Source organism: Gracilinanus agilis, chromosome X (assembly GCF_016433145.1).
Source record: "Gracilinanus agilis isolate LMUSP501 chromosome X, AgileGrace, whole genome shotgun sequence".
Classification (NCBI taxonomy): Eukaryota; Metazoa; Chordata; class Mammalia; order Didelphimorphia; family Didelphidae; genus Gracilinanus; species Gracilinanus agilis.
In genome coordinates, this window is record NC_058136.1 from 5,916,203 (window position 1) to 5,941,618 (window position 25,416).

Consider the following 25,416-nt stretch of genomic DNA (forward strand, 5'->3'; position numbering starts at 1 on the left):
TTAGCACTCTTCTTTCCTAACATAGGTTGAATCCCCCAATTAGAATATACACTCCTTGAAGGCTGGGAAAGTTGTTCTTTTTTGCTGTTGTTTAATTGCACTGAAAGTCTATATTTGGTGGAGGACCAGGTGTTCAATTTGGTAAAGTGGGAGGCAGCCTCACCCTGGGTGTTCAAGAAGAATCAAACAGAATAATGTATGTAAAGCTGTAAGCACCATATACATATCTATTATTTGACCTTTACTAGTGTGGTTTAAAGCTTGGAATACGTCTAAAAGCTGCGCAGATGCTTTACACCTACTATAATACTTAGAAATTGAGCGAGATGATGGACGGCGTTGCAGTTTTTACAGAGGCCAGACAAGAGCCTGGCATGATGGAATGATCTTGTTGCTGTTTTGCAGAATGTGAGAAGTCTGTTCGAATGCTCAGCCAGCCCAGCTGTAGAAGATTAAATAGCCACAGAGATCACAACAAATGACTAACAATCCAAGACAAATCGATCACTAACAGTAACGCACAGAATTTCACCCAAGTAAAATGTGTACTTCTAGCAAGTGTGTTTTTGCATTGAAGCAAAATGTATGAGATCCATAAGTTTGAGTCTGCTTTGGGGACCCCCTTTTTAAAAACCTCACTGTATGTCTGAATGGGTTGTGAACAAATTCTGATTTCTCACTAAATGAACAGGAGGAACTATTATTGCACTTTTCCCTTAAGAGGTATCAACAATGGGTTCCGAGCTGAATTTCTGCACACTCTGGAGAGTTAAAGAGCTATGGTAAAGCCCCATCAGCTGGGAACTTTTCTCCTTGGGACTTTGTTTCAGTAGTATGGTTGGGTGGCCAAGGGCTATGGTCAATTGGCACAAAAATGAAAAATACCAATTTGGTGGTTGCTGAATGGGAGAGTGGTGAGGTGGCAGCATGCCAAGTCCATGCCCACATCCTCTGCCCTGCATGATTGCAGAGTGAGGGCAAACTGATCTCAGTGAAAGGGAGAGAAGTACTGGGTTTCACCTGGTCACCCCACTTCTGCACTGAGAAATAATAAGGAAATTATGAGGCTGCAAGGCCAGTGATGGAAGGATCACACCTTTACTCAGCCAGTGCTACATACGGCAGTACAGACATCCATGATCTCAGTGGTGGCCAGGAGTTCTTCATCATGGGCTATATGGAGGTGGCTTCTCAAAAGGCGAGTAATACGGTGGGGAGTACTGTGGTGGCTCACTGGAGGACCACATGTAGCTCGGAGAAGGAGAGTTGGATTGGGGCTCCTCAGAAACAGCAGGTGGATTCGAGCCCGGAAAGACACTGGGATGCTGTATGAGGGGAAAAAAAGTTAGTTCTGGGGCTCAGTTGGTCACTCTGAAGAGTTAATGTACTCAGGAGTACTCAGTTCTGTATTTGGTAGCCTGTTCCCACACTATCAGCTTCTCTGTTGCCCTTTGAATGATACTACTTTTTTAATTCTTCAGAGATTGTCTAATTTACCGCTACATGGCAACAGAGAATATTTATAGACAAGATGTTTTTAATCTAATCCAACTTTTTTTGCTTTTGTGGGAACACAATGTCTGACTTAAAAGACTCTCCCTTATCTCCTTGCTCAGAATTGACACTAAGGATTAGTTCCAAGGCAGAAGAGCTGGAAGGGTTGGGCAACTGAAGTTTAAACTCTTATTTCTGTTTTCTTTTTCTTTTGAATATTTTCCCCTAGTTACATATTTCATGTTCTTTCCCTCTCCCCCAAACCCCTCTAAACCCCCTTAGCCAACGGACAATTCCACTGGTAAACTTACTTTCTATCTTACTAACAACTCTAAGGCAGAAGGGCAAGAGCTAGGCAAATTGGGTTAAGTGACTTTCCCAAGGTCACACAGGAAGTGTCTGAGGCCAGATGTGAACCCAAGTCCTTTTGACTTGAGTCCTGGCATTCTATCCTCTGAGCCGCCTAGCTGTGTCCCTCTGTTGTTCTTAATGTAAAAAAAGTCTAAAAAATTCCTCATACGCCATTTACATTTTTCTTGTTTGTTGTTTTTTTTTTTTTCATTTTCACCCCTACATACCCTTGGAAAAACTGCTAAGTTGGGTTTCTTACCCAGCTGTCTTGAAACTATTTTTACTCTCCATGGAGGCCTCCCTTTTTTTGAGGGGGTCTTGATTGGTCTTCTGGTATTTTTTAAGTAAGAAAAGAATGGAGATCCAACTTTCTCAATCACATATTGACAACTGGCTGCCATCTCTTTCTGCCTGACCAATGAGTTGCCTATGTTGTCATTTTGAGATTGCTTTGGTTTTTTTAATGAGGCAACTGATTTTGCCACTGGTAAAACTTTTGAATGTGATGGTTATAGGCCCTGTTCAGCAGGTTTGAAATGTATGTACTTCATCGCTTGTACTAAGTTTGGTCTTTGACCTAAGAAGTTGGTGGTCTGACTCTACAGTGACAGCTGCTTTGGGAATGAGTCCCACTTCTTTAACAAGTCACCTCCTGTCTGTCATAGTATCAGTTTCAGATTTTAGTGATGCTGTTGGGCACTTGGCATGGCCAATGCCGTCTGATACTTTCTTGAAGAAAATATCTCTGCCATGAAGTGTCTCATTCCATATTCCAAACTCTATTTTATAGACATTATTCTCTACAACCTTACGTACACCTACCTTTCCATTGAGGTCACTGAGTATTCAAGCAAGTATAGAATGATTGAATTTGCAGGGTCCTAGCAAGTTCTTTTAAAAACTATTGGGGGGGGGGGCAGCTGGGTAGCTCAGTGGATTGAGAGCCAGGCCTAGAGACAGGAGGTCCTAGGTTCAAATCCGGCCTCAGACACTTCCCAGCTGTGTGACCCTGGGCAAGTCACTTGACCCCCATTGCCTACCCTTACCACTCTTCCACCTATAAGTCAATACACAGAAGTTAAGGGTTTAAAAAATAAAAAAAAATCTTTAAAAACTATTGGGAACAGAAGTTGATACAATCATGGAAATTCTTTTTCTGGTTGACTTGTCTTGTTTTGCAGAATATCACCTGCAGTGCTGTTTCTTGTTGTGTCTGTGTGAGTGATAAGATGTACTCTAAATCCTTTGTTGTCTCCCCAAGGAGTAGACCCATCTTGCCATTTAGCTGAAGCTTCCGTCTTTCCTTTGGTCTCATTTTCAACAAGAATGTTAATGAGATGGCTAGATTTTGGTTCCCACAGTGGTATATCTACTAGTTATACTACTTGGTTATTAAGCATGAATCTGAATTTAGAGCAACCTGATGAAGCTAACAGTGGTTTTGACATTTTTAAACACAAAACTATTTAAAAATGTCAAAATCATTCTTGGTTAGGTTGCTGGTTGGATTGATTTCGACTATAAACAACCAAGTTAAATTTTATAGACTGTCTACAGACTATGTGAGTCTTAGCATCTTCTGCCCCCTTTTGATGGTGCTCTGTTTCTATCACTGTGGAAAAGTAATGTACAGGATGAAAGGTCATTTTGTACGTTTTTTGTGGGGTATCATGGCCAAAGAGTCAGCCTATTGATGGTGACCTCCATTCTTAGTCAGGCTGGTCTTTGGGAAAATAGGGTAGGCCTACTTCAACAGCCAGACTTTGAAGCCTTTTCAGTGTGATAGGGCTTGTACTCTCCTGTCAATGCCCTTGAAAACTTGGGATACCTGCTATACCATGTTTAAGTATTGATGCAAAATGCTGGAGATTGGTTAAAGTTGGGGAATTTGGGGTGAGGTGGGCAAAGTCAACAATTTGAATGTTCTAAAAAAGGAGCAGAGGGCAGCTAGATGGCATAGTGGATAGAACACCAAGCCTTGAGTTGGACATTCATGGGTTCAGATCTATCTTCGGATACTTCTTCGCTGTGTGACCTTGGACCAGTCATTTAAACCCAATTGCCTAGCCCTTGCCCTTCTCTCTTCAGAGTTGTTAGTAAGATGGAAAGTAAGGGTTTGAAAAAAAAGTCAGTGTGTCCTGGCAAAACCAAACCAAACTAGACAGTGAACTGTAAAGTGCAGCCTCTCTTGGCTATCCCCAAATCACGAGGACTATTGATGATGGGGAGTTTTCTCAAACTCCATTGTCTATCTGAACATTAAACATGGTTGGCTGCACTTCTTCCTTGTTTTATGAATAGTAACTAGTAGCTACTGTTACTCTACTGTTAGTATGTTGGAGAGGAGATAGAAAAGATGTGTAGTGGGAAAGAGAGCCGAGTTATTGCCAAAGGTCCTCAAGAGTTCATTGAGAAGTCACAATTCTCATTTTTTTTTCTGCTTGTCCAAGTTTGTATGGGTCTAGGGCTCTAACACATTCAGTGATAAGATGGTCTAATCCAGTGGTTCCCAAACTGTTTTGGCCTACCGCCCCCTTTCCAGAGAAAATATTACTTAGCCCCCTGGAAATTAATTTTTAAAAAATTTTAGTAGCAATTAATAGGAAAGATAAATGCACCTGTGGCCATCACCACCCCTTGGATCACTGCAGCACCCACCAGGGGATGGAGGCACCCACTTTGGGAATCACTGATCTAATCTATAGAACAGTGGGCTTGGAGGCAGGAAGGTGTAGGTTTAAATCCTGCTCAAAACACTCATTGGCCATGTGACCTTCTATGTGCCTTGGTTTCCTCATCCTTCAAATGAGGGGTTTCTATTTGATGGTCTCCAGGGTTCCTATGATTGTGAAAGCAAAAAAAGCCATGTATGCCCTCTTTACCACCTCCTAATCAAGTAGCTGGGGAAGGAGCATCTGGCATTTCCTTTGCTTGATGAACTGTGAACACTCCTATCACATATCACTACTGGAAAGACACTGCAACTGCCCTCTTTTATTGCCCCTGGATAAAATTTCCAACTGAAGGAATGAGAGTCATTGAAACTGGAGACCCTTCCCCAGATCTTTGCTCCAGGAGGCAAGCTGCACAGAAAGTTGGAATTCCCAAATTCTTTCTTCCCTCTCCAGGTATTACCTTCTCTGAGGCACCAAAGGCTGACTAGGGGTGGGAGGAGGTGGCAGTGGGGATAGCACTGGCCATGTGAGAACAGATCTGGTTATTTTTTTATGTTATTTATTCCTTCTATGAGTATTGCTTTTGGGCTTTTACAGCTAGCTGCTACTTACTGTTAGCACTGAGGCAGCCCAGTGATTTAGACTTGGGACTAGTGTCTCATGTCCTAAAAGCTGGGGGGAAATGGTACAGGGGCAAGGAAGAGGGATTTGGAGGATCTCAGTTTGAATTTGACCCTAACCTGCCTCAGGTTGGACTTGCCAACTTGAGGATACAGCCCTCTTAGTTCACAATCTGTGAATGTTTGTGCTGCTGGTGGTGCTGTTGGGAGGGGGAGTTACTTGCTATTTCTATTCCCCCCACCCCAAGGAGTTAAGAGAAGTAGGGACTGTGCCTAAGCCAAAGGCCAGTATGAATTAAGGTTCTGCTGCTCCCAGGAATGGAGAAGGTTGGGGAGCTGTCTTAGGGTCAGGCCAGACATGCCTACTGTTGCCCTGAACTGCCATCAAGGCCCCTGAAGGGAGCAGCTGCTAGGGGTGGCACTTTGATAACTTATACACCCCAGGGTGGTGGAATATCCTCAGTAATCTCACTTTCAAAGTTTCATATTTTTGGAAACAGCATGTAGGAAAGGACTTGGATGATTTGGTCATCTTCTTTGACCCTTCCTCCCGTGAGTATCCAGGGAAAGAACTGGATCCTCAGTTCACAGGCTCCCTGAGTGTGTGACCACTTGGATATGTGTGCATGCGTATGTATGTATGTATGGGTGTAAGCAAGTATGTGTATATGTGAGAATGTGGCTGTATGTCTAAAGGAATAAGTGCATTTGTCAGGTTGGATATGTTGTGTCCTAGTGTATTTAAGCATGTATAGGCACAGATTTATGTGTCAGTATTTATGTGTATCAGTGTGTCTTATGTGTGTTTATGAGTGAGTGATGAGAACATGTGTCAACAAAAGCATGAGCATGTGCTCTCTGCTCATGTGTCCGGGTGAGGTGATGGAGAAGGTAGACAGAGGGGTTAAAGAGAAGCCCCCACATTAGCATGTGGCTGCCTAGCAACAGCCTACACCTTGGAGACCATGTGGCTTTGTTGCAGCTCGAGAGCAGGCCCCAGGCCCAGTGTATTTTGGTTGTACTAGGAGTCTGCTTTTATTAATGGGTTGTGCAGTTGGAGAGGCTGAGCCTTTGATTTTGCTCACCATGGGGCATGAAATGCCATCTAAATTGCCTACTGCTGGGCCCAGTCAGCCCTATCCTTCCTGTTTCTCCTCAGTGGCAGCCAAAGGGTGCCTCAAAAGGTACCACACTGGGAAGAAGATTAGAGGCCTGCCTTTCCCTCCCTCTCCCTTTCCTTCTCCTTCCTCCACTTGCACTACTTCCCAGGACATTTGAGCCCTGGCTATCATTCCCTTCTCAGAAGAGCTTCTCTCTGAACCTAACTATCCCCACCCTACTCAAAATGAATTGGTCAAAAAAAATTTCTGACTCAATTAGGGGAGTAAAGGCTGCCATCAAGAATAAAGGGAGAGGTGGGGCCCTGAAAATCAGGTGCTAATCATCATTATGCTCAGAAACCTTCTGTTACTCCCTATTACCTATTAAGGGGTGTAGTAGATACTGATTATACCTTTAACACTGTATAAGTTGTGTGACTATGGATGGTTCATTTAATTTTTCTGAAATTTTAACTTCCTTACATGCAAAATGGGGCTACTAATGGTTGTACTGTGCATCTAGGGGGTGGGGTAAATAAGAGCCCTGGGTCTGAAGCCAGGAAGACTCTTCTTCTTGAGTTCTAATCCACCTTCAGATAATTCCTAGCTGTGTGACACTGGGCAAGTACCTTCGCCCTGTTGGCCTCAGTTTCTTTATCTGTAAAACAAGCTGGAGAAGGACATGGTAAAAGACTCCAAGATCTATGTTAAGAGAACAATTAATTGGGTCATGAAGATTTGGACAAGATTGACCAAAAAATGCTTGTACCATCTGCCTCACAGGGTTGACAAAGTAATTAAACAAGAAGGCATGCAAAGTTTTCTGCAAATCTTAAAACATTGTCAGTTTTCTCCATTATTACAGAAATAAGTGGCTTTTTACAATCTGGTCCAATTCTACTTTTCCAACCTAAAATCTTACAGTTCCTCTACCTGTACTTGATGTTCAACAAAGCCCACTGTTAATAGTACTCTCCTCCTACCTCTGAGCAAAGGCTCACACTCTTTCCTCTAACTGGAATTTCCTGTTCCTCCTTTTACCAGCCTATTGAAACCTACTGATCCTTTAAGGCTGTTCTCATAGTAGCTTGGTAATGATGAAGCATTCTGTGACCCTCTCTCCAACCAGACTTGAGTTCTCCCTTGACAGAATCCACAAGACACTTTGTACCTCTTATGGTATACAACTTCTGTCTGACATCACAGTTATTGATATGCTTGTCTTATTTTATCCATTAGACTGTAAAAGCCAACTGAATTTTTGAGAAAGCAGATTTCAAAGAGCTCAAGTAAGATTTCACAAACTAAAGAATGGCCTTTGGCCAGGGTGGCTTTGTTGTGAGGGTTATTTAGCAATTAATTTAGTATTAGTGTTGGACCTAGCAGGAAGGCCTGGAGGATTCCAAGATGGAATGAAGGAGCAGGAAGTGGGGCTTGGACTCTGAGAGAGACTCCATTAGTGGTTGGGGACATAACTGTTGCTAACCTTGGGAGATCTCAGAGTTAGGGAAAAACTGCATCCAGATTCCCTGGGATCCTGAGAGGTAGAGGCTTTCAGCAGTGGACATCAGACCTGCAGAGCAGCACCAAGTGGGGAAGTGGTTTGTGATCTGGTNGAATGACTGTTGGGCCTAACTGTCATTCCTGTGACAGTTAAGAGCTTGGCAGTAAACACTGGTCTCCCTATCCTGGTTGGTCCTGTCTCTCCTTCATCCCAGTGTGAACCCACAAACCATTTAGTTACATTTTAATAATAATAGTTAACATCCCTGGTGCCCCACCATTACAGCTTACAAGAGAGTTGGATGGGAAGACTTAAAGCCAAGGGGTGGGCCCAAATGAACTACATCCTTGGTGACTGAAATAGCTGGCACATGTGACTGATGAGTCACTATTAATGATAACGAAACAAATGAGGTAAATGGGAGAGGGTACCAGGAAGCAGAATAGGAGAAACAGCACAGTTTTTTAACAAGGAAAGAGAGAAGAACCTGCAAACTATGGGCCAAAGAGTTTCATTCCACAAGTCATTAAAGGGATAGTAAACACCTGGGAAAGGAAGCAGCGACTACAAAGAGCCAGCAGGCAAGCCTTCAACCAGAGCCGCTCATGCCAGACTAACCTCATTTCCATTTTTGCACTGGGGTTACTAGCAGATCAGAGAAGTGCTATAGATACTTTTAGCAAAGTCTTTGATAAAGTGTCTCACTATCTAGTGGAAAAAAATGTAGAGAAAAAATGTGCAGCTCTACACTTGATCATAGCTTGTGGCCTCAAAATATGCAAATTAACTTATTTATAGCTTTGTGTGTGTGTATATATGTGTGTACTAGTGAAATAACTGTACTATTTAAAACATACCTAAAAATAGAAAAGGATGAGCTAAAGATGAAATGTTTATCCTAGAATCAGTTGGGAGTCCCTGGAGTTTATTGAATAAGGCAGTGACCTGATTAGACCTGTGGTAGCAGTGTAGTAGATGGATTGGAGAGGGGAAGAGACTTGTGGGAGAGAGACCAATTAGGAGGTCATTGCAATGGGGAGAGCTGATGAAGGCCCAAACTAGTATAGTGGTTGTGGGAATACAGAGAAGAAAGATGTTAGAGACTTCTGTGAGGGCATAAATGCCAAGATTTGGCACCTAATGAGTTTGGTTATGTGAATGGCAGCTATGGGGAAGAGAAGAGTCCAAGGTGATGCCCAGGTTGTGAGAACTTGGGCAAATGAAAGGCGGGTAGTGCTTTTGACAGTAACAGAGAAATTTAGAAAGATGAATTTTTTTGGAGGAGGTGGAAGATAATGTAACATGTGCACTCCAGATTATAAGCTATCCATGCCTATCCGTTCTGGGTAACTTTCTCATCCAAAATAAAATGGGGGAGGCGGCTGACTCTTCTTCACAAGTTACTGTCACCAAGTGTAAATCCCACTCCACTCCCCCAGGGAGGCCTGCAGTAGCCACAAGGTGAGCTAGGGGCCAGAATTTTCCCAAAGACACCTGTGAGATACTATGGGTGGCAGTCAGTTTAGGTTTTAACTGCCCTGAGGGGGCCAACACCTGGTTTAGAAGGGAGAAGTTGAGGAGCCTGAGCAGCAGAAGGAAAGGGTGGAGTAGAGGAGTGTTGGGGGTTAAGAGTTGTATTATGGAAAAAACAGGTGGAATACAGCCTGTCTTCCCATGCTCTGACTGGTTTGTGTACCCCTTGGGGTTAGGCCATAGGCTTCTTGGAGCAATGCCATGGCCTACCAGGGATCCCTGTGCCCACTTGGCAACCACTGGACTAGACAATAATATAATTAGAAGGATATGGAAGGAGTTGGAAAGCTAGATCCAAAGAATAGGTCAAAATAACAGGGTTACATGTTAGACTGATCCTGTTTGGTCTCCTTTGCAGGTCTGTCATCCATTGTCCTTCTCCCTCCCTCTCCTCTGTTCCTCTCTAATACATCCCCTCCACGCCAATCTCTCTGCATGAAGTCATCAGCTCAAGAGGCTCAATTATCTCTCTGTAGATGTCTCTGAAATCTCTAGCTCTAGTGCTACAGGAGGCCAGAGGCATAATGCCTACAGTATGGAGCTTAGGGTCAGTAAGACATGGATTTGAATCCTGCCTCACACTCTCACTAGCTGGCAATGACCACACTCAGAACCTCAGTTCCCTTATCTGAAAATAAGGTTAACAGGCCTATTTCTCTGGGTTCACATTCTGACTCTGACCCAAACTGGCTGAGTGTTCTGTCCAAGCCTCCAAGCCTTGCCCGCACTGTGCCCATCTGCATTGGGAGAGAGAATCCTTTATACCAATGATATCCCAGGGATTGAAAACCACCTAATGATAACCCTAATGATGCCAGTTACTGTACTCAGTGCGTAATACATGGGAAGCACTTCCCTAATGGCTGTTAAATGAAATGGGAATGATCACCATTTGCAGTCAGACCTACGGCCATAGGCTCTCTCCTTCTGTTTACTATGCCAAGCACTTACTACATAGCGCTTTAAGGTTGGCAAAGTAATATTCAATTCCTAATCAATGATATTCAATTCATCCTCAAAATTCACTGTTCTTATTGATAATAACAACAGTTAACTTTTATATAGTGAGTGTATGCCATGTGCCAAGTGCTTTTCAATTCTTATCTCCTTTAATTCTCACAATAATGGATGAAGAAAAGGAGGAAAATAAAGGGCTACAAAGCTAATAAATGAGTTGAAATTTGACCTCAAAGCTTGATTATATGTGTGACCTTGGGTTAGATCACCTAACCTCTAATTGCCTCAAATTTCTCATCTTTAAAAATGGGAATAGCACCTACCTCTCAGGGCTGTTGTGAAATAAAAATTGGGCATCCATTAGGCCCTAGATAAATGTGAGTAGTTATTGGCCTCATAGGCTTTTGAGCTAGAAGGAACCTTAACATTAATTAGGGATTTAGAGTATGAAGGACTCAGAAGTCATCTATGTTTTTCAGAGGAAGAAATAGGCCTGGAGAAGGACAGGTGATTTGACCAAGGTTACACAGCTTACAATTTAGCTTCCAGCCACCCCTCCCAACCGAAACTGCTCTCTCCAAATTGACCAATGATTACCTATTTGCCAAATCATATGATGGATATTTTTTTCAGTCCTTCCTAACTCTTCTTGAGGACTTGACACTGCTGGGCACCCTCACCTCTTGGATAACTTTGTCCTTTCTAGTCTTTTATCATATTGCTTGCTCCTGGTTCTCCTGTCTCCCTGACCACTTCTTTTTAGTCCTCCTTTGCTCGTTCATCATTCACATCAAAGTCCCTAACTGTGGGTCTTCCCCAAGGTTCTCTGCTAGACTCTATATTCTTCTTCTTCTATGTTTGCTCTCTCTTTTGGTGACCTCATTCTTAAACTTATGGTTTTGATAATCACCTCAAGACAGATCTACAAATCCAGCCCCAGTTTCCCCTCTGAGATTCAGCCCCACATCATATGCAGAGTCCCATATGCCCATAACTGAACTCGCTCATTATCTTTTTCCCTCCAAACTTAGTTGTCTTCCAAACTTCTCTGTTTTCATTGTGGGCATTGCTATTCTTCCATTCTCACAGGCTCCCAAACCCAGTGACATCTTCAACTTTACCCTTATTTGATAAATCGTCAAATCTTGCTGTTAATACCTCCATCACATATTTTGCTCCTAACCCTTTCTCCCTACTTGCATAGTTACCAGTATCATTTAGACCTTCATCACCTAGGGGACATTCTCCTTACTCTTTCTCACTCTCCCCTCCTCCCAAATATCCAGTTATTTCTCAAGTCCTTAATATTGCTTATATATGATGTGTGTTGCCAAACTGGGAGGGAGAGAGTGAACAGCTACAATTCCCTGAATTCAGGAAAAGAGGTATTCAAAGGAACATGGCAACAATAACTGACTGACCAGTATAAGGCCATTCTTCAGATAAGACATAGGAGTTGTTTGAGATTTACATTTATGAGTAAACTGTTTAGATCAAACTTTAGTTTTCTGTCCTTGGTTAGGGGTCTTTAAACAACTAGTACAGGTGGTTCAGTTTTCCAGCTACCCAGGGCTAGGTTCAGTGCCCAATTTCCAAAATCACAGTAATCACCCATATAATCTACTCCTTCCCTGACAACCAATCAAGAGAGAAAGCCCTCTTGAAATCCCCTGGGGGTTTTTCTATCACCAAGGCCTTTCCACCACATTCTTCCCTCTCTCAATAAATCTCAATCTTCCTTGCCATGGAGATTGCCTAAGTTGCCAATTCTTTGGACAAGATCACATCATATTCACCCCACCTTCTCTCCTCAGATATTTCCACCGCCCTGGTGCAGGGTCCTCACCTCATACCTAGATTTTTGCAATAGCTTGCTTATGGGTCTGCTTGCCTTAAGCCTATCATCCACTGAGCTGCTCAAGTGATCTTTCTAAAATCCAACACTCAAAAAACTCTTAATAGCTATTACTTCCAGGATTGAATAGAAAATCATCTGTTTGGCTTTCGAAGCCTTTGGTGGTCGTCTGGCTGCCTTCCACCATATCTTCTCTCCTCTGTGCCCCCTACACTCTGTGATGTAGTGACACTGGCTACCTTGAGGTTTTTTGAACATGATAATTCATGTCTGGACTATAAGGATTTTGCAAGCTCTCTCTGAAGCTCCTGAGTAGAAACAGTTCTATGGAGGTATAGCTGAAATCTGAAAACCAGGGATGCTAAAGGTAACCCAATTAGAAGAGTATCAATTTCCTGTCATTACAGTCATTGTTCCAAAGTAGGGCAATGGAAGGTCCTGAGTTCTTTCTTTCATAAAATGTGTATGTCACACTAGTCTTATTGTGGTTCACAGAAAAAAAGCTTATTAGCAAGGGCCTAGATTTTCTTTTAAATGGAGGGACACAAGGGAGAGGAGTGAGGAGGCTTATGTTTGGAAATGAAGGTCATGGTGAAATCAAGGTAATCTGTAAAGGAGAATTGGAAAGGAAAGAAGAAAGAGTCATTTACAAATGACACCTACCTGGAAATCGTAAGGTGAATATGGTGGTAGATCAGGCGAAGTATGGTAGTAGGCATTGTACGCAGGTATTTCTGGACGTGAGTAATAGGAAACTGTTGGATGTGCACTCTCCACTGATAAGTCCATAGGTTGAATGTTTGGAGTCTAAAGAGAAAAGGGTAAAGATAATGAATCACTGAGAATACTGAAGCCAAGCCTTGCCTTGCTTTCTTTTCTACTTACCATATCTTTAAAGCTTCCAAGGATGGCTGCAGTGATGATTCCCAAGAATAGTCCCACAATATTCAAAATGGTGGCTGACCAGAGCAAGTGATACAGATGAATGATATCCTGGCAACTGCTAACATCAATGTATTCATAGTAACCTCCAGTGATCTCCACTCGGCTGGACGAGGGAAGGAAGGATTCACAGATACACACAAACATATACATATATATCAGTTTCCAAGGATTGCATTACAGTGTCCTATAGCCATGGGGATCAAATGGCCCAATGGATAAAAAGCACAGTGATGTCCTGGAAATAAAAGCAGTTTGGAAAGAAGATACTATATCAATCCAAAGTATGGTTCATGTCATGAGAGGCAGTATGGTGCAGTAGATGGAGAGCTAACATTAGAATGAGGAAAAATTGGACTCTCACTTCTGACCTTTACTTAACTATGAGACCCTCAAAAGGCATCTCCTTTCTTCTCCCTCAGCTGCCTCATCCATAATACAACTTACAAATGCAAAACATGCCTAGTCTGGCCAAAAATCAAGAGCTAGAGCATATGCTCTCTTGAAGCCCTTTCTAGATCTCAGATCTAGGAATCTACAAACCCATGCTGTCAGTCTCTGTCTACTGTGAGAATTTAAGCACGAAAATGAATGATGACATTGGCAGCCCATGGTCCCTTGGATGAAAAGCAGCATGGCAGAGCAGAGGGACAACTGGCCAGGAGACTATTTGACCTGCATTCAAATTCCACCTCAGTGACTAGCTGTATGACACTGGGCAAGTTACTTACCCTCTCTAGGCCTCAGTTTTCTCATCTGCAAAATGAGCAGGTTAGAGTAGATGCTCTCTAAGGGACTCATCCTGCTGAGAAGCTATGATCCTGGGAACCTCAATGCCACATAATGAGGTTATTCTTGATGATGGCTCCCACTTTAAGAAAAATCCAGATATCTAGACATCTATTTCATAAAATAAAGGATACTTGCATATAGGAACGATTCAGATAAAACCCACAAAGGGATGAGCCTGAGTGGCGAGAGGTGAGAGTATCTTCACAGAGACAGTGTACTACATTTGGAGTCTTATGGCCCAAGTTAAAATCCTGCCTCAGCTACTTACTAGCTGTGTGACATTAGATGAATCCCTTCCCCTCCCTAGGCCTCATTTCCCTCTTCTGCAAAATTAGGGACTAGATGGCCTTTAAGGCCCTTTCTAGCTCTAGAGTTAGAATCCTGTTCATGATCTCAGGTAGATCACTTCCTCTCGTTAGTTCTGTTTTCTCCTCTGTAAAATGAGATGTGAATCAGATCATTTCCAAGGTTCCTTCAAGCCCTAAATGCTATGATCCTTGATCCAGATTCAGTGTCTTACAAAGGTGAGCACTAAGTTCTTCTCTGGGTCAATCTGCTAATCAATTTGGAAAAAATAAAATAAAGTTTTCCTTCAGAATGGATCTTGTGCCTGCATCCTCCTCTCTGCTCCCATGGGCACCAATCTTATTCAGGCCCTCATTGTCTGGACTCTTTCAATAGCCTTCTGAAACAGTCTCTGTTTCCTGTCCCCCCTCCTCCCACCTCCTGTAATTTACCCTTTCCTGTGTACAGCTGCCACATTAATCATCTGAATCACCTGTGTGTTCCTACTTGTGAATATTTCCTTCACGGATGGGTACATTCATATATGTGTTCATCCCTCTATGTCATCTTCATGAATCCTAAAGACAAGAGCATAACCTAAAGACTAGGGCATTGGACCTGGAGAAAGAATAGCCTGAGATTGCCTTGGCATATTTACCTATTAGCTATGTGACTCTGGATAAGTTGCTTCCTTGCCTGGGCCTTTTTCCTCCTCTGAAAAATGAGAGGATTGGTCTAGAGCAGTGATTCCCAAAGTGGGTGCCACCACCCCCTAGTGGGTGCTGCAGCGATCCAGGGAGAGCGGTGATGGCCACAGGTGCATTTAGGGGCGGTGAATAACTGTAAGGGGGCGACGATACAATGTGACAGGGGGCACTAAGTAACATTTTTTCTGAAAAGGGGCGGTAGGCCAAAAAAGTTTGGGAACCACTGGTCTAGATGGTCTCTTAGATCTATCTCAGTTCTCTTTCTTTGGGTTGGAGACCTTTCTCTGGTTCTTTCAGTATTATAGAGTACCAGTGAACCCTTTGGCTGTCCAGCTGCCACTTCCAATACTTGCCACATGACCAGCCCACTTGCCTTCCTGCTCACAGTTGTCCTCATCAAAATCTTATTCAATTTCTTTTATGCAAGGCATCGCTGGTAAATATGATTCACTTTACTTTTATCTACAATCTGGTGTCAACCTAGCTATCCATCTTTACTTCTCATAGCTCACCAATAGGAACTCTCTGCTCAAGCCAGGCTGGACTCCTCCCTGTCCCATAGCCACATTATGCTCATTTCCAACTTCTAAAAATTTGCTCACGCTCTTTCCTTTTCTACCTGCCTATTCATAGTTCTTTCAAGCCTAGTTCTGTCCTCTCTAACATCTCTCTGCTCTGACCACTTGGGTTACAAGCTGAATCGCCTATTGTGACCATAAATATACTGACTGGTACTGTGATTTCATGCTTGTCCATCTTTTCTCCTCAACCAGACGATGGCTCCCTAGAAGCAGGGCCTATTACTTTTTTTTGGCTAATCATCTTCCCCATGGTTGGTGCATAGTAGGCACTCATTAAACCCTTGGGGAATTAATGATGTTCAGTCATAGGATTGTAGGATCATAGATTTAGAGCTGGAAGGGTTCTTAGATATTATTAAGCTCAACCCTCTCAATTTAGAGATCAGGAAATTGATACAGAAAGAGGTTAAGTTGTTTGCCCAAGATGTATAGCTATGAAGTGTCTGTGGTAGGATTCAAACTTGGGTTTTTTGGACTCCAAGTCCTTGCTCTATATATGCTACACTACACTGCCAATAACAATAATAATGGCTAACATCATATGATAATATTGTGTTATTATGCACAGTAATACCTAACATCTATAGTACTTTAAGACTTATAAAGCACTTTACGTATATTTTAATCATTTGATTTGTATGACAACCCTGGGAGTTAGGTGTTGTTGTTATCTCCGTTTTATGGTTGAGGGAACTGAGGCGAGAGAGATTAAGAGCCTTTCCCAGTATCACACAATTAGTAAATGTCAGAGGTAGGATTTGAATTCAGATCTTCCCGACTCCCAAACTAGGTGCCCACTCAGTGGGCGACTTGTTGCTTCTTGGAGTAACCATCAGAATGAGTCTCCTGTGTTTGTCTCCCCCCTTCTCTACTCTCAACTTGTGTGTCTGATCTTGGAAAAACTCATCAACATCTCTGGGTGTCAGCCACCAGTTTATCAAGGCCTGAAAGAGGGCTAGATTAATAAGAGAAGCTCTCTGAGCCTTGACTGCCCTCAGTCAAATGAAAGGCTTGAACCTTTCTGACAGTCTCTAAAGTCTCTCCCAAGTCTAAAGTTCTATGATTCCAAACCAAGAGACAATGCCTGCTCTTTCTAAAAGGCATCATGGTGTAGTGGTTAGAGTGTTGGGATCAAACTTACTGTGTGCCCTTTGGCAAGTCATTTAAGGCCTCTAAGTTTTAGTTTACTCATATCTAAAAAAACAGGTATTGGACTTGATGGCCTCTCTAGATTTTGGAGCTTGCGTCAGACAGACAAATCACTTCCTCTCCCTGAGTCTCAGTTTCCCCTTCAATAAAACAAGGGAGTTGAATTTGATGGCCCTGAAGGTCCCTCCCAGTTCTCCATTTCTTTTCCTGTCATCCTGTGCTAAACTGATCATATTGTCCTGTGTCCCACTGCTATCGATGCCTCTCCTGCCCCTGACTTCAGTGAATTTCTGCAGGCAGAGAGAGCGGTGGAAATCATTTCGATAGCACCATACAAATGACTACCTGGTTGTTTTTCTCCCGACATTTTTCTTCTTGGACTTCTTTCCAGGAATAGTGCTGGGGGAGCTGGCAATTGATTAAAAATAGGTGAGGAACACATATACACACGCATTAGGCAAAATCATGGTCTCTCACCCCTGGGGGCTCGTCATCAGCTATATTTAGTCCTTGTGGTCAGGTCTGAATTTTAGCTGGCCTGAAAATACCTTGATACTGGACAGCAGCTGTTCCAGAAGGCTGGTTTCCTCCAATTTGTGATTATTACTCCCTGTCTCTTGAGTCTTGATGCAAGCTGCCTGCAGAACAGCTGGGGCCAAGTTCTAAGTGAAGTTTGTCCATGGAAGGGGCCTCCAGAGCTTCCAACTAGAAGGCAGCTTCCTATTTCACGAAGGTGAAGGGCTGACCATTGAGCACAGATTTGGAGATTGACAGTGGTTAACTTTTTCAAGCTCCCTGAACAACATAATGTCCCTTGGTGTGGGGTGGAGGGTGTTGGATTTGTTGTCATAAAAACTGGGTTCAAATTCTACCTCTGCCACTTTACTACCTGAATGACCTTGGACAAGTCCTTCCCCTCCCTGGGCCTCAGTTTCTCTTCTATACAATGTGGAGGTTGGAGTAAACACTATGATTATCCTCTTTCTCTTCATCATATGCTTCATATTACTTTGTGATCATTTACTTGTGTATACTCTAGAGAATGTAAACACCCTGAGGGTAGGAATGATTTTGGTTTTGTCTTTGCATAGATCCTCAGAATCTAGCTTAATGCCTTGCATGTGGTAGGTAGTATGACTGCTCTGCCCTGGGTTGCCTACACATGTATTCGGCACTCAGTACAGTGCCTGGCACATAGCAGGCACATTATAAATGCTTATTGACTGACTTACCATGATATACTCTAAAATCTGATGCTTATAGTGTATGGTTGTAGATGTTTAAGTGTCCCTGATAGACTTTCTAAGTTTCTTATTTGGAGGAGCATGTAGGGAGATAGTAAGAGAGAGTCTTGACTTCCCACTTGATTTGCTATGCTGTTTGCAGGAATGTCTTTTGTTTTCAACTGATGAGGGCAAGAAACAAATCAGAAAGGTGGTAAGATGCCATGAGGCCAAACGTATTAGTGGTCAAGAAAACTGACCTTCTGAGCAACAAAGATCTAGATGGTTCTCTGGCAAAGCCAGGTAGAATTAGTGAGACATATGTCTAAGAGAGGAGGACAGGTAAGCCTGAGAGAATAAGAAACAAAGAGAAAGCAAGAGGGCCAAGTATGGTGGTTTCAGCAGGAAGGTGACAACAGGTTAGGATGGTCAGCACCTAATGATGTCACAAAAATGAAATTGGTTATATTTTAACAACTGGGAAATGACTGATTACAGTGTAGGAGTCATTCCCAAGTTAACAATCTGTATAGGGAGAGCACTGATCAAAATCCATACTACATATCTAGAAAAAAGAGGGAAAAAAGACATCAAATTAGAGCAATTCCAACCTGGTTTCTTTAGTCAAGTGATTCAGGATAAGATGGGATATGGATAAAGGGAAAGCTATCACCACTATGGCTATTTCATATGAAGATTCAACTGATGGTCATCAGTTGTCAGAATGAAGAAACCAAAACAGTCACCCACTCTCTGCCAAGCAGAAAAATATGGCAGCTGATGGTAACACTGGCTTAGAATATAAGCTTATTTATAAAATCTCATGAAAAGGGTGTGAGAAGATTAGGGGCAGTATGACCTCATGAAACAGGAAAAAGCAGTAGAAAGAACCACTTGAAAGAGACCTTGGCAAAAGCACCAAGTTTAAGCCAAGTCATCCTAATGCCATCTAAGGATGAAACTAGATGAAGGGTCAACAAAGGGAAAAGAAAGGATTTTTCCATACTTTTCATCATGAAGGAGTGGAGCCATTAATCTCATAGTCGAACATCCTATCCTTTCAGATGGGCCTACACAGGAGTTAGGAATGACACTGAAAAGAAGGGCAAAAAAGGGAACTGTCTCACCAGAATAGCTCGGTATGAGTTCTGGAGATGGTATTATCATGAGGGCCTCAAGGGATCACTTCTCAGAGTATCTGAGGGAGGGGAAAAAATCTCAAGCTTTATCATTGCCAAAAAGAAAAAAGGGAACAGAGAGAATAAGAATAATGACCAACCAACATGCCTCGTTTCTCATCTATATAAATATTTTATGAAAATCCATTTCACACACATCGACAGCATCCTTGATGAGGACATTAGAAGGGAAAAGGCAGGGAGAAAGATGTACATGACACAAGAGCCTGCTGTACTTACTACTTGTTCACTATGACTTAATGGTGCAAAATGTGAATTTAAAGACTCTCCTCCAAAAGGGGGCCTTTTACTACAATCCAAATGGAAGAAGGATCAAATCACAGCTCCTTGGACCATTAACATCAAGAGAGGCAGAAAAGAGAGCTGTATGTTAGCTGAGATGCTCTTCATGGTGAAGGAGAGGATCTAGTGACCCAGGCAAGATAGAGGGTGATGCCCTACTGAGGCATTGCTATTTGCATACCAAGCTGGGAATATTGCAGTCTCCTGGATGACACCAAAACCAGAGAAAAGAGTTGAACCTGACCAAATACCCAGGAAAAACCAAGACTTAGTTCATCGGTCTCTGGGTGCATCTGTGTGTATGACAGGCATGCACACATCCATATCACATATACACTTTGGGATAGACACTGCAAATGTACAATGAGCTGGGCTGGCGACTGTTTAATTTTAAGCACTCCAGACTTCTCCCAGAAACAAAAGCCCATCTTTTTAATATCGGTTTCTTTCAGTTGTAGGATGGCTGTGGGACATGGAACCCTACTGTTTTTGAACAACAAAAAATGAGCACTGCCCTGAGGGTACTAAAATCCCAAGGCACACAGTGAGTATTAGATTATAAGAGACAAAGAATTAGGAAGAAGTAGAAGAAATGAAGTCATTAAAGATGTTTCAGTGAAAAAGATGGGTCATGCCATGAGAGCACAGGCTAACTGATGGATGTTACTTTGCTCCACTGGTTTCCTTTCAATGTTGAGAGAAAGCAAGGAAGGCCCCCAGAATACTGGGAACATCCTGTGTAGATTTATGGGAGGATAGGGGCAAGAATTGCTGAGTCTGAGCTGGCATGGACAAATGGAGATCTGCTTTGCTGGAGAGAATCCCCACATCAGTGAGATCATGGGTCCATTCAAGTATTTGAGAACTCATAAAGCAGAGTTACAGCCAATGCTCAGGTGACTATGTTAAGAAAGGGCAATGAGGGTGTAAGTCATGGAAAGCCCAGGAATTCCCAAATGCTGTCTCCAGCCAGGGCCCTGACTAGTGCTCTCCCTTACTCTCAGGCTGAAGTTGGAAAGTGGCTAAAGAACAAGAACAGGGGCCAAACAAAGTCCAGAGTTTGGACAAAAAACTTTGGAGGGAAGGGAAGACGAGCTAATCCAAAGATCTCCCTGAATAACTTCTAAGAAGGATCCTGGAGATGAAATAATAGCCAGAGTAATAATGAAGATGAAATGGGACCATTCCAAGGTCCACATGTGGCCTCTGCTGGTACAACAATGACAGTTCCTTTCTTCATTGTCTGACTTCCAGACTCAGTCCAAGCATCACCTTCCATAAGAAGCCCTTCCTGGCGCTCCCCGCATCTGGATTCATGTACTTGTGTCTTTCCTGTTAAAATGGAAGCCTCAAGAGGATAGGAATTGTTTCATCTTTTGTCTTTCTATCCCTAGCACCCAGCTAACATATTGCCTGCTCAATGCCCTCTCTGGCATTCTTTAGGTCTAAGTACAGTCTAACACATATCAACTTGTTCTAATCAAGATCCCCACCCAGACAGCCAACAGTTTGAGGGGAAGGCCCAAGTCCAAGGCTAATTTAGGCTCGACTGTCAGGAAAAGCTTGCTAATAATTCAAGATGTTCCAAAGTGGAATATGCTGCCTCAGTTGGTGGTGGACTCTCTCTTTAGAGGTCTCCACGCAGTCTGGATGACCACTTGTTATGGAGGTTGGAGTAGAGATTCCTATTGCAGGTGGGTTGGCCTAGCCTATAGGACCATATTATGGTCCCTTCCAATTTTCTAATTCTGTGATTCTAAGCCTGGCATGCAATTGGTGCTTGCAAGCACCATTTAAGAAATGAGCTTAACAAGTGCTCTTTGAATGGCTGATTCTGTGACCACATCCTCCAGTTTTTCGATCCCTGCCCATCACAGTAGATCCCCATATGGTGGGTGGAGGGAGTGAAGCCTCCTTCCCTCCACAGACCACCACTCCCACTCCATTCCTGGCCCAGCCCTGGTCCTGGCTCAGAACTTACTTGCCACAGTTGTAGAGGTCACAGCAGAAGCAAGTATTGCCTCGAATTCGGGATTTACAATAGCCTTGGTTTGCAGGGAGGCAGATCACCTGAAGGGGAAGAGACTTAGTTTAGAGAGAAGGAAAAGGAGGCACAGAGGAACGAAGCCTGGGACAAGGAAGAGTGTTAATGAAGATGGAGGCCATTAGTAAGGCTTTCTTGCAAGCAAACAACCCTGAGTTGTAAAGTGTGGGGCTGGGTAGTGAGGCCATTAGTAAGGCTTTCTTGTAAGCAAACAACCCTGAGTTGTAAAGTGTGGGGCTGGGTAGTGAGTCAGATGTCTGTGACTGGAGCTGGAGGAGACTAGATGGTTGAGTTTATGTCCATTCTCAAACTGGAGGGAGGATTTGAATTAGCAGAGAAAATGGGAACTATAAATCCTTCTGGCATCCTTCCTGAGAAGCCTGAATAGCAACTCAAGCTTTCCTCCCCCAAACTTGAAGAGAAGGGCTGAGATAGCCAAACTCACGAGGGAAAACGGGAAGGGAAGAGCAAGATGAGGAGGATGAGGGGGATCCTGGGAAGCCACCAGAGCCCTAGGTATACTTTATTCTGCTGGCATGCAGATGCTGTCTTTCATGAATCAAGATGCCACCACTGGTTTCCAGGGCTAAGAAATGCCTTGCCTCTGAGCCATGCACACTCTCACCTTATCCCTCTTGTGGCCAGAGGCACATACTTGAGAAGTAACTGGCTGGGGCCAGGACCACAGCCTGGCTCTGGAACAGTGAAGCTATGCAGTCCACATGGGGACAGAAACTGGGGTCTTGGCTCCTTAGCCCACTAACAGCTAGCTGGAGACTCTCCCCAAAAGGCCAGCTCTAGTCCTGTGGGAAGGAAGGGGTTGGGGGATTGTGGGGGAGGGGAGAGGATGGCCTTTCTGGGAAGCCACCCATTCTTACCTCCTCAGCCTCCTTCTGGGATGTCTTGGAATAGTAGTGACAACGGTTTGCATAAAGAGGTTTCAGATCCTGGCAAAAACAGAATAAGGGCAAAGGTGTTGGATCTTTGGGAAGCAAAAATGGAGTGTTGTTTAGCAATGAGGAAGATAAGCATGCATGTGCATGCACGCACATGCATATGGGTACACCCACCCACCCACCCCTAGTGAGACAGGAAGAGGAAGACAAAAGGAAGAAGAGAAGGTTGTTATTTTGGGAAAGCATTAGTCAACACTTTCCTCCCTAGGGCACCCCAGCACACTAAGCATGACCTGACAACATGGATTCTGCCTTTCCTCTTGGCTGACTTTTGACCAGATATAATAATAGTAATAGATAGCACGTTACATATTATCTCATTGGATCCTCTTAACTCAGTGAGGTCATTACCATCATTATCCTCATTTTACAGATGAGGAAACTGAGATAGAAATTAAAGGACTTGTCCAGGGTCATAAAGCTAATAAGTGTTCAGGAAGGATTTCAACTCAGGTCTTCTTGACTCCCACATTATTCATTATAGCACTTAGTTATGCACATGAATAGTGGGGTAGGGCTAAACATGATGGAGAGATGAAGTGGCCAGTTGATATGTGTATGAAGAAGAGGTGTGACTATGAGGTGTGGTGATGAGGAATATTAATGGCCAGTGAATGAATAGATTTGTTTTTAGTAAGAGGAAGGATGTGCTCCTGAAGTACCTGAATAAGTTTAGTGATATGGGACATGGTGGCTTAACCAAAGTCCTTGAAGAAGTAGGAAGCACTTAGAGAACCTTAAAACTCCATGTAAACATTATTCTTCATGAAGCACGATTTTAAAGACATTGGGACTGGGTGTGCAGTGAGCCTGCCTGGCAGGGCTGGCCTTCCTAGGGGATCAGAGGACCCTCAATCTATACAATGAGAGAGTGAGACTAGATGGCCCCTCAATGAGGAGGGGCTGCCTACAAAGTAGGCAGATAGTATGAGTCATGTAGGGGTCAGTTGTGCCTCTAAAAGAGTGATGATGTGCCAGAGGGCCCACAGATTCAAGAGAGGATAATGCAGAATTGAAATGGCTAACTACTGGGCCGTAGTTTGCCCATCACTGCCTTAAGCAATTCCCTAATGATTAGGAAAGTGCTACGATCCACGGGCCAGATGCGGGGGTGTAGTTTGCCCATCCCTGAATTAGGGGAAAGTCATAGTTTCTACTCAGGGAAGTGGAACCCTTGTGGGTAAGGGCTAGAGCTAGCCTGTGATCGTCTTAACATATGGAGGAAGGAGACTAAAGGAGTGTGTCATAGGGCTTAGAGGTTGAGAAAATGGGAACTAAGGGAATGTGAGGGAGTAGCTACATGAATATCAATATGCTCTGAGGTAGGGGCAGGAACTAGCGAGGCCAGGTACTTCTTACCACATTGACCAAGGAGGAAGAATGACCTGGGGGTCAGTATACTAGAGTGACCATAGTTTTAACTGGAATGAGAATGTTGATTGATTGAGTGACCTTCAAAGGTTGAAAGTCTGCTGCGTGAAGAAGGCAAAGGGTGAGTTTGGAAATAAGGACTGAGTACAAGGAGTCTTCTAATTCTCTTTCCAGGACCAGTGTGAAAAGGGCGGGTGCTCGAGGCAGCTCAAGCTGACTCTGAACAGCCCTGAGCTGAGAAATTTGCTGTGTGAACACGGACACCTCAGAAATGAGCAAATGCCTCAAATGGCTGCATTCTTGGCTTTGTTGTTTGGCTGGACTTAAGAAGGTAAATGGGAAAATGATAGTAATGCGAATCAAATTTACAAGGATGCTGGGTGTGAGAGAAGGTCCAGTCAGCACTGGAGAGGAAGGACAGGGATTCAGTGTCATCAAAACAGAGCCATGTCTAGGTGAGGGCTAAGATATGAAATGAGCGAGTGTGAGGAAGAGGCACAAAACTGAAGAGGAGTTTGCTCACTCTGGCAGGACTGGCTTAGGACATAGAGGGGATCAGGCTAAGGGGGTAAAGGAAAGGAATGAGAGGATATGAACAAGGTGGCAGGGGATGATTCCCACCCCCCCCCCCCACTAAAGGGCTAGTGATGAACGATTACAGGGACAGGGAAATAGGAGAAGCCATAGGGTATGAAATAGTGGGGGCAGAAACTAGCTCCTAGTCTCCAGTTGAAGCAATCTTGCTAGTTTTTGAAAACAACAAAAACAGCCTTTTAGTGCTATTAAAATGACTACTGGGATTTGAGTAGGGGTTCAGTTTGCTCTGGGGTTTGGACTCTGGGCCCATCTGGGAATTATTCTGCTGGTGTGGAGGGACACCTGGGCCTGAATCTCATCTTGAACCTCCCCAGCTGTAGCTTCCTGCCTTCACCTTGTTCTTGGGCCCCTCGGCCCCAATCTGACATGGGATTTAAGGAGAGAAATGTTCCCAGTAGCCCAAGTGCCCATTTCTCTTAGCCCTCCTGCTGTTACTTAATGCTTAACTGTACACTGGTTTCCTAAGGGTGTGCTGCCATTTTGAAGCTCTCTAAGAGGTCTTGGGCCACCTCTTCTTCTTTCTTATGGGTTCCCTAAGCTCCATAGCCCAGCACAGTGCACACTGCAAGCATTCCATCCACATCTACTGACTTCACAGGACTCTGGTTAATGTACTCACGATATGCCGGGCTGCAAACACGCCATCCACAATAGCACAGCAGAAAGCAGCAATCACACCAAAACTGATGAAGACAATGGAGGCTACCAACTGCAAGTGGGGCAGGAAAGAAAAGAAGAGGGGGACAGTCAAAACAGTGAGGGTTTTGAATCCACATCGAGTCTCCTAACTGTGGGTGTTTCCAAGACTGTTCTGGGTCTTTTTCTCATTTCCCTCTATACTATCTTCCATGGTGATCTCATCAGCTCCCCTGGCTTCAGTGATCATCTCTACTGACCTCTAATTTTCTATGACCAACTGCCATTTGGATATACAGAATGAGATATATCTTAAGTGTCTCAAACTCAACATGTCCAAAACAGAGCCATTCTTTTTTATCACTGGTCTCCTCTTCCAAACTTTTCTCTTACTGGTTTAAGCTGGTAGTCAACATCACCATCATCCTTCCTGTCATCTAGTCTCACAGCCTAGGAGGGGTCATCCTTGACAATTCATTGGCTCTCACTATGACCCCCATAACCATGCTGTTGCCAAGTGTAAGAAATAAAATGGATATATATATATATATATACATATATAT

At 43.5% G+C, this 25,416-nt stretch overlaps 1 protein-coding gene across 1 annotated transcript in view; it reads right to left on the bottom strand.

Annotated features, from left to right (window-relative positions):
* Positions 1-1,166: 1,166 nt before the first annotated feature.
* TMEM255A (transmembrane protein 255A) overlaps positions 1,167-25,416 on the bottom strand; it is a 52,828-nt gene continuing 28,578 nt past the window's right edge. The window contains exons 4-10 of the mRNA XM_044682662.1: positions 24,837-24,926; positions 22,172-22,240; positions 21,231-21,319; positions 16,891-16,953; positions 12,975-13,137; positions 12,753-12,896; positions 1,167-1,325 (exon numbers count right to left, since the gene is read on the bottom strand). Coding sequence (XP_044538597.1) covers positions 1,167-1,325; positions 12,753-12,896; positions 12,975-13,137; positions 16,891-16,953; positions 21,231-21,319; positions 22,172-22,240; positions 24,837-24,926 — 777 coding nt within the window. The remainder of the gene's footprint in view (positions 1,326-12,752; positions 12,897-12,974; positions 13,138-16,890; positions 16,954-21,230; positions 21,320-22,171; positions 22,241-24,836; positions 24,927-25,416) is intronic.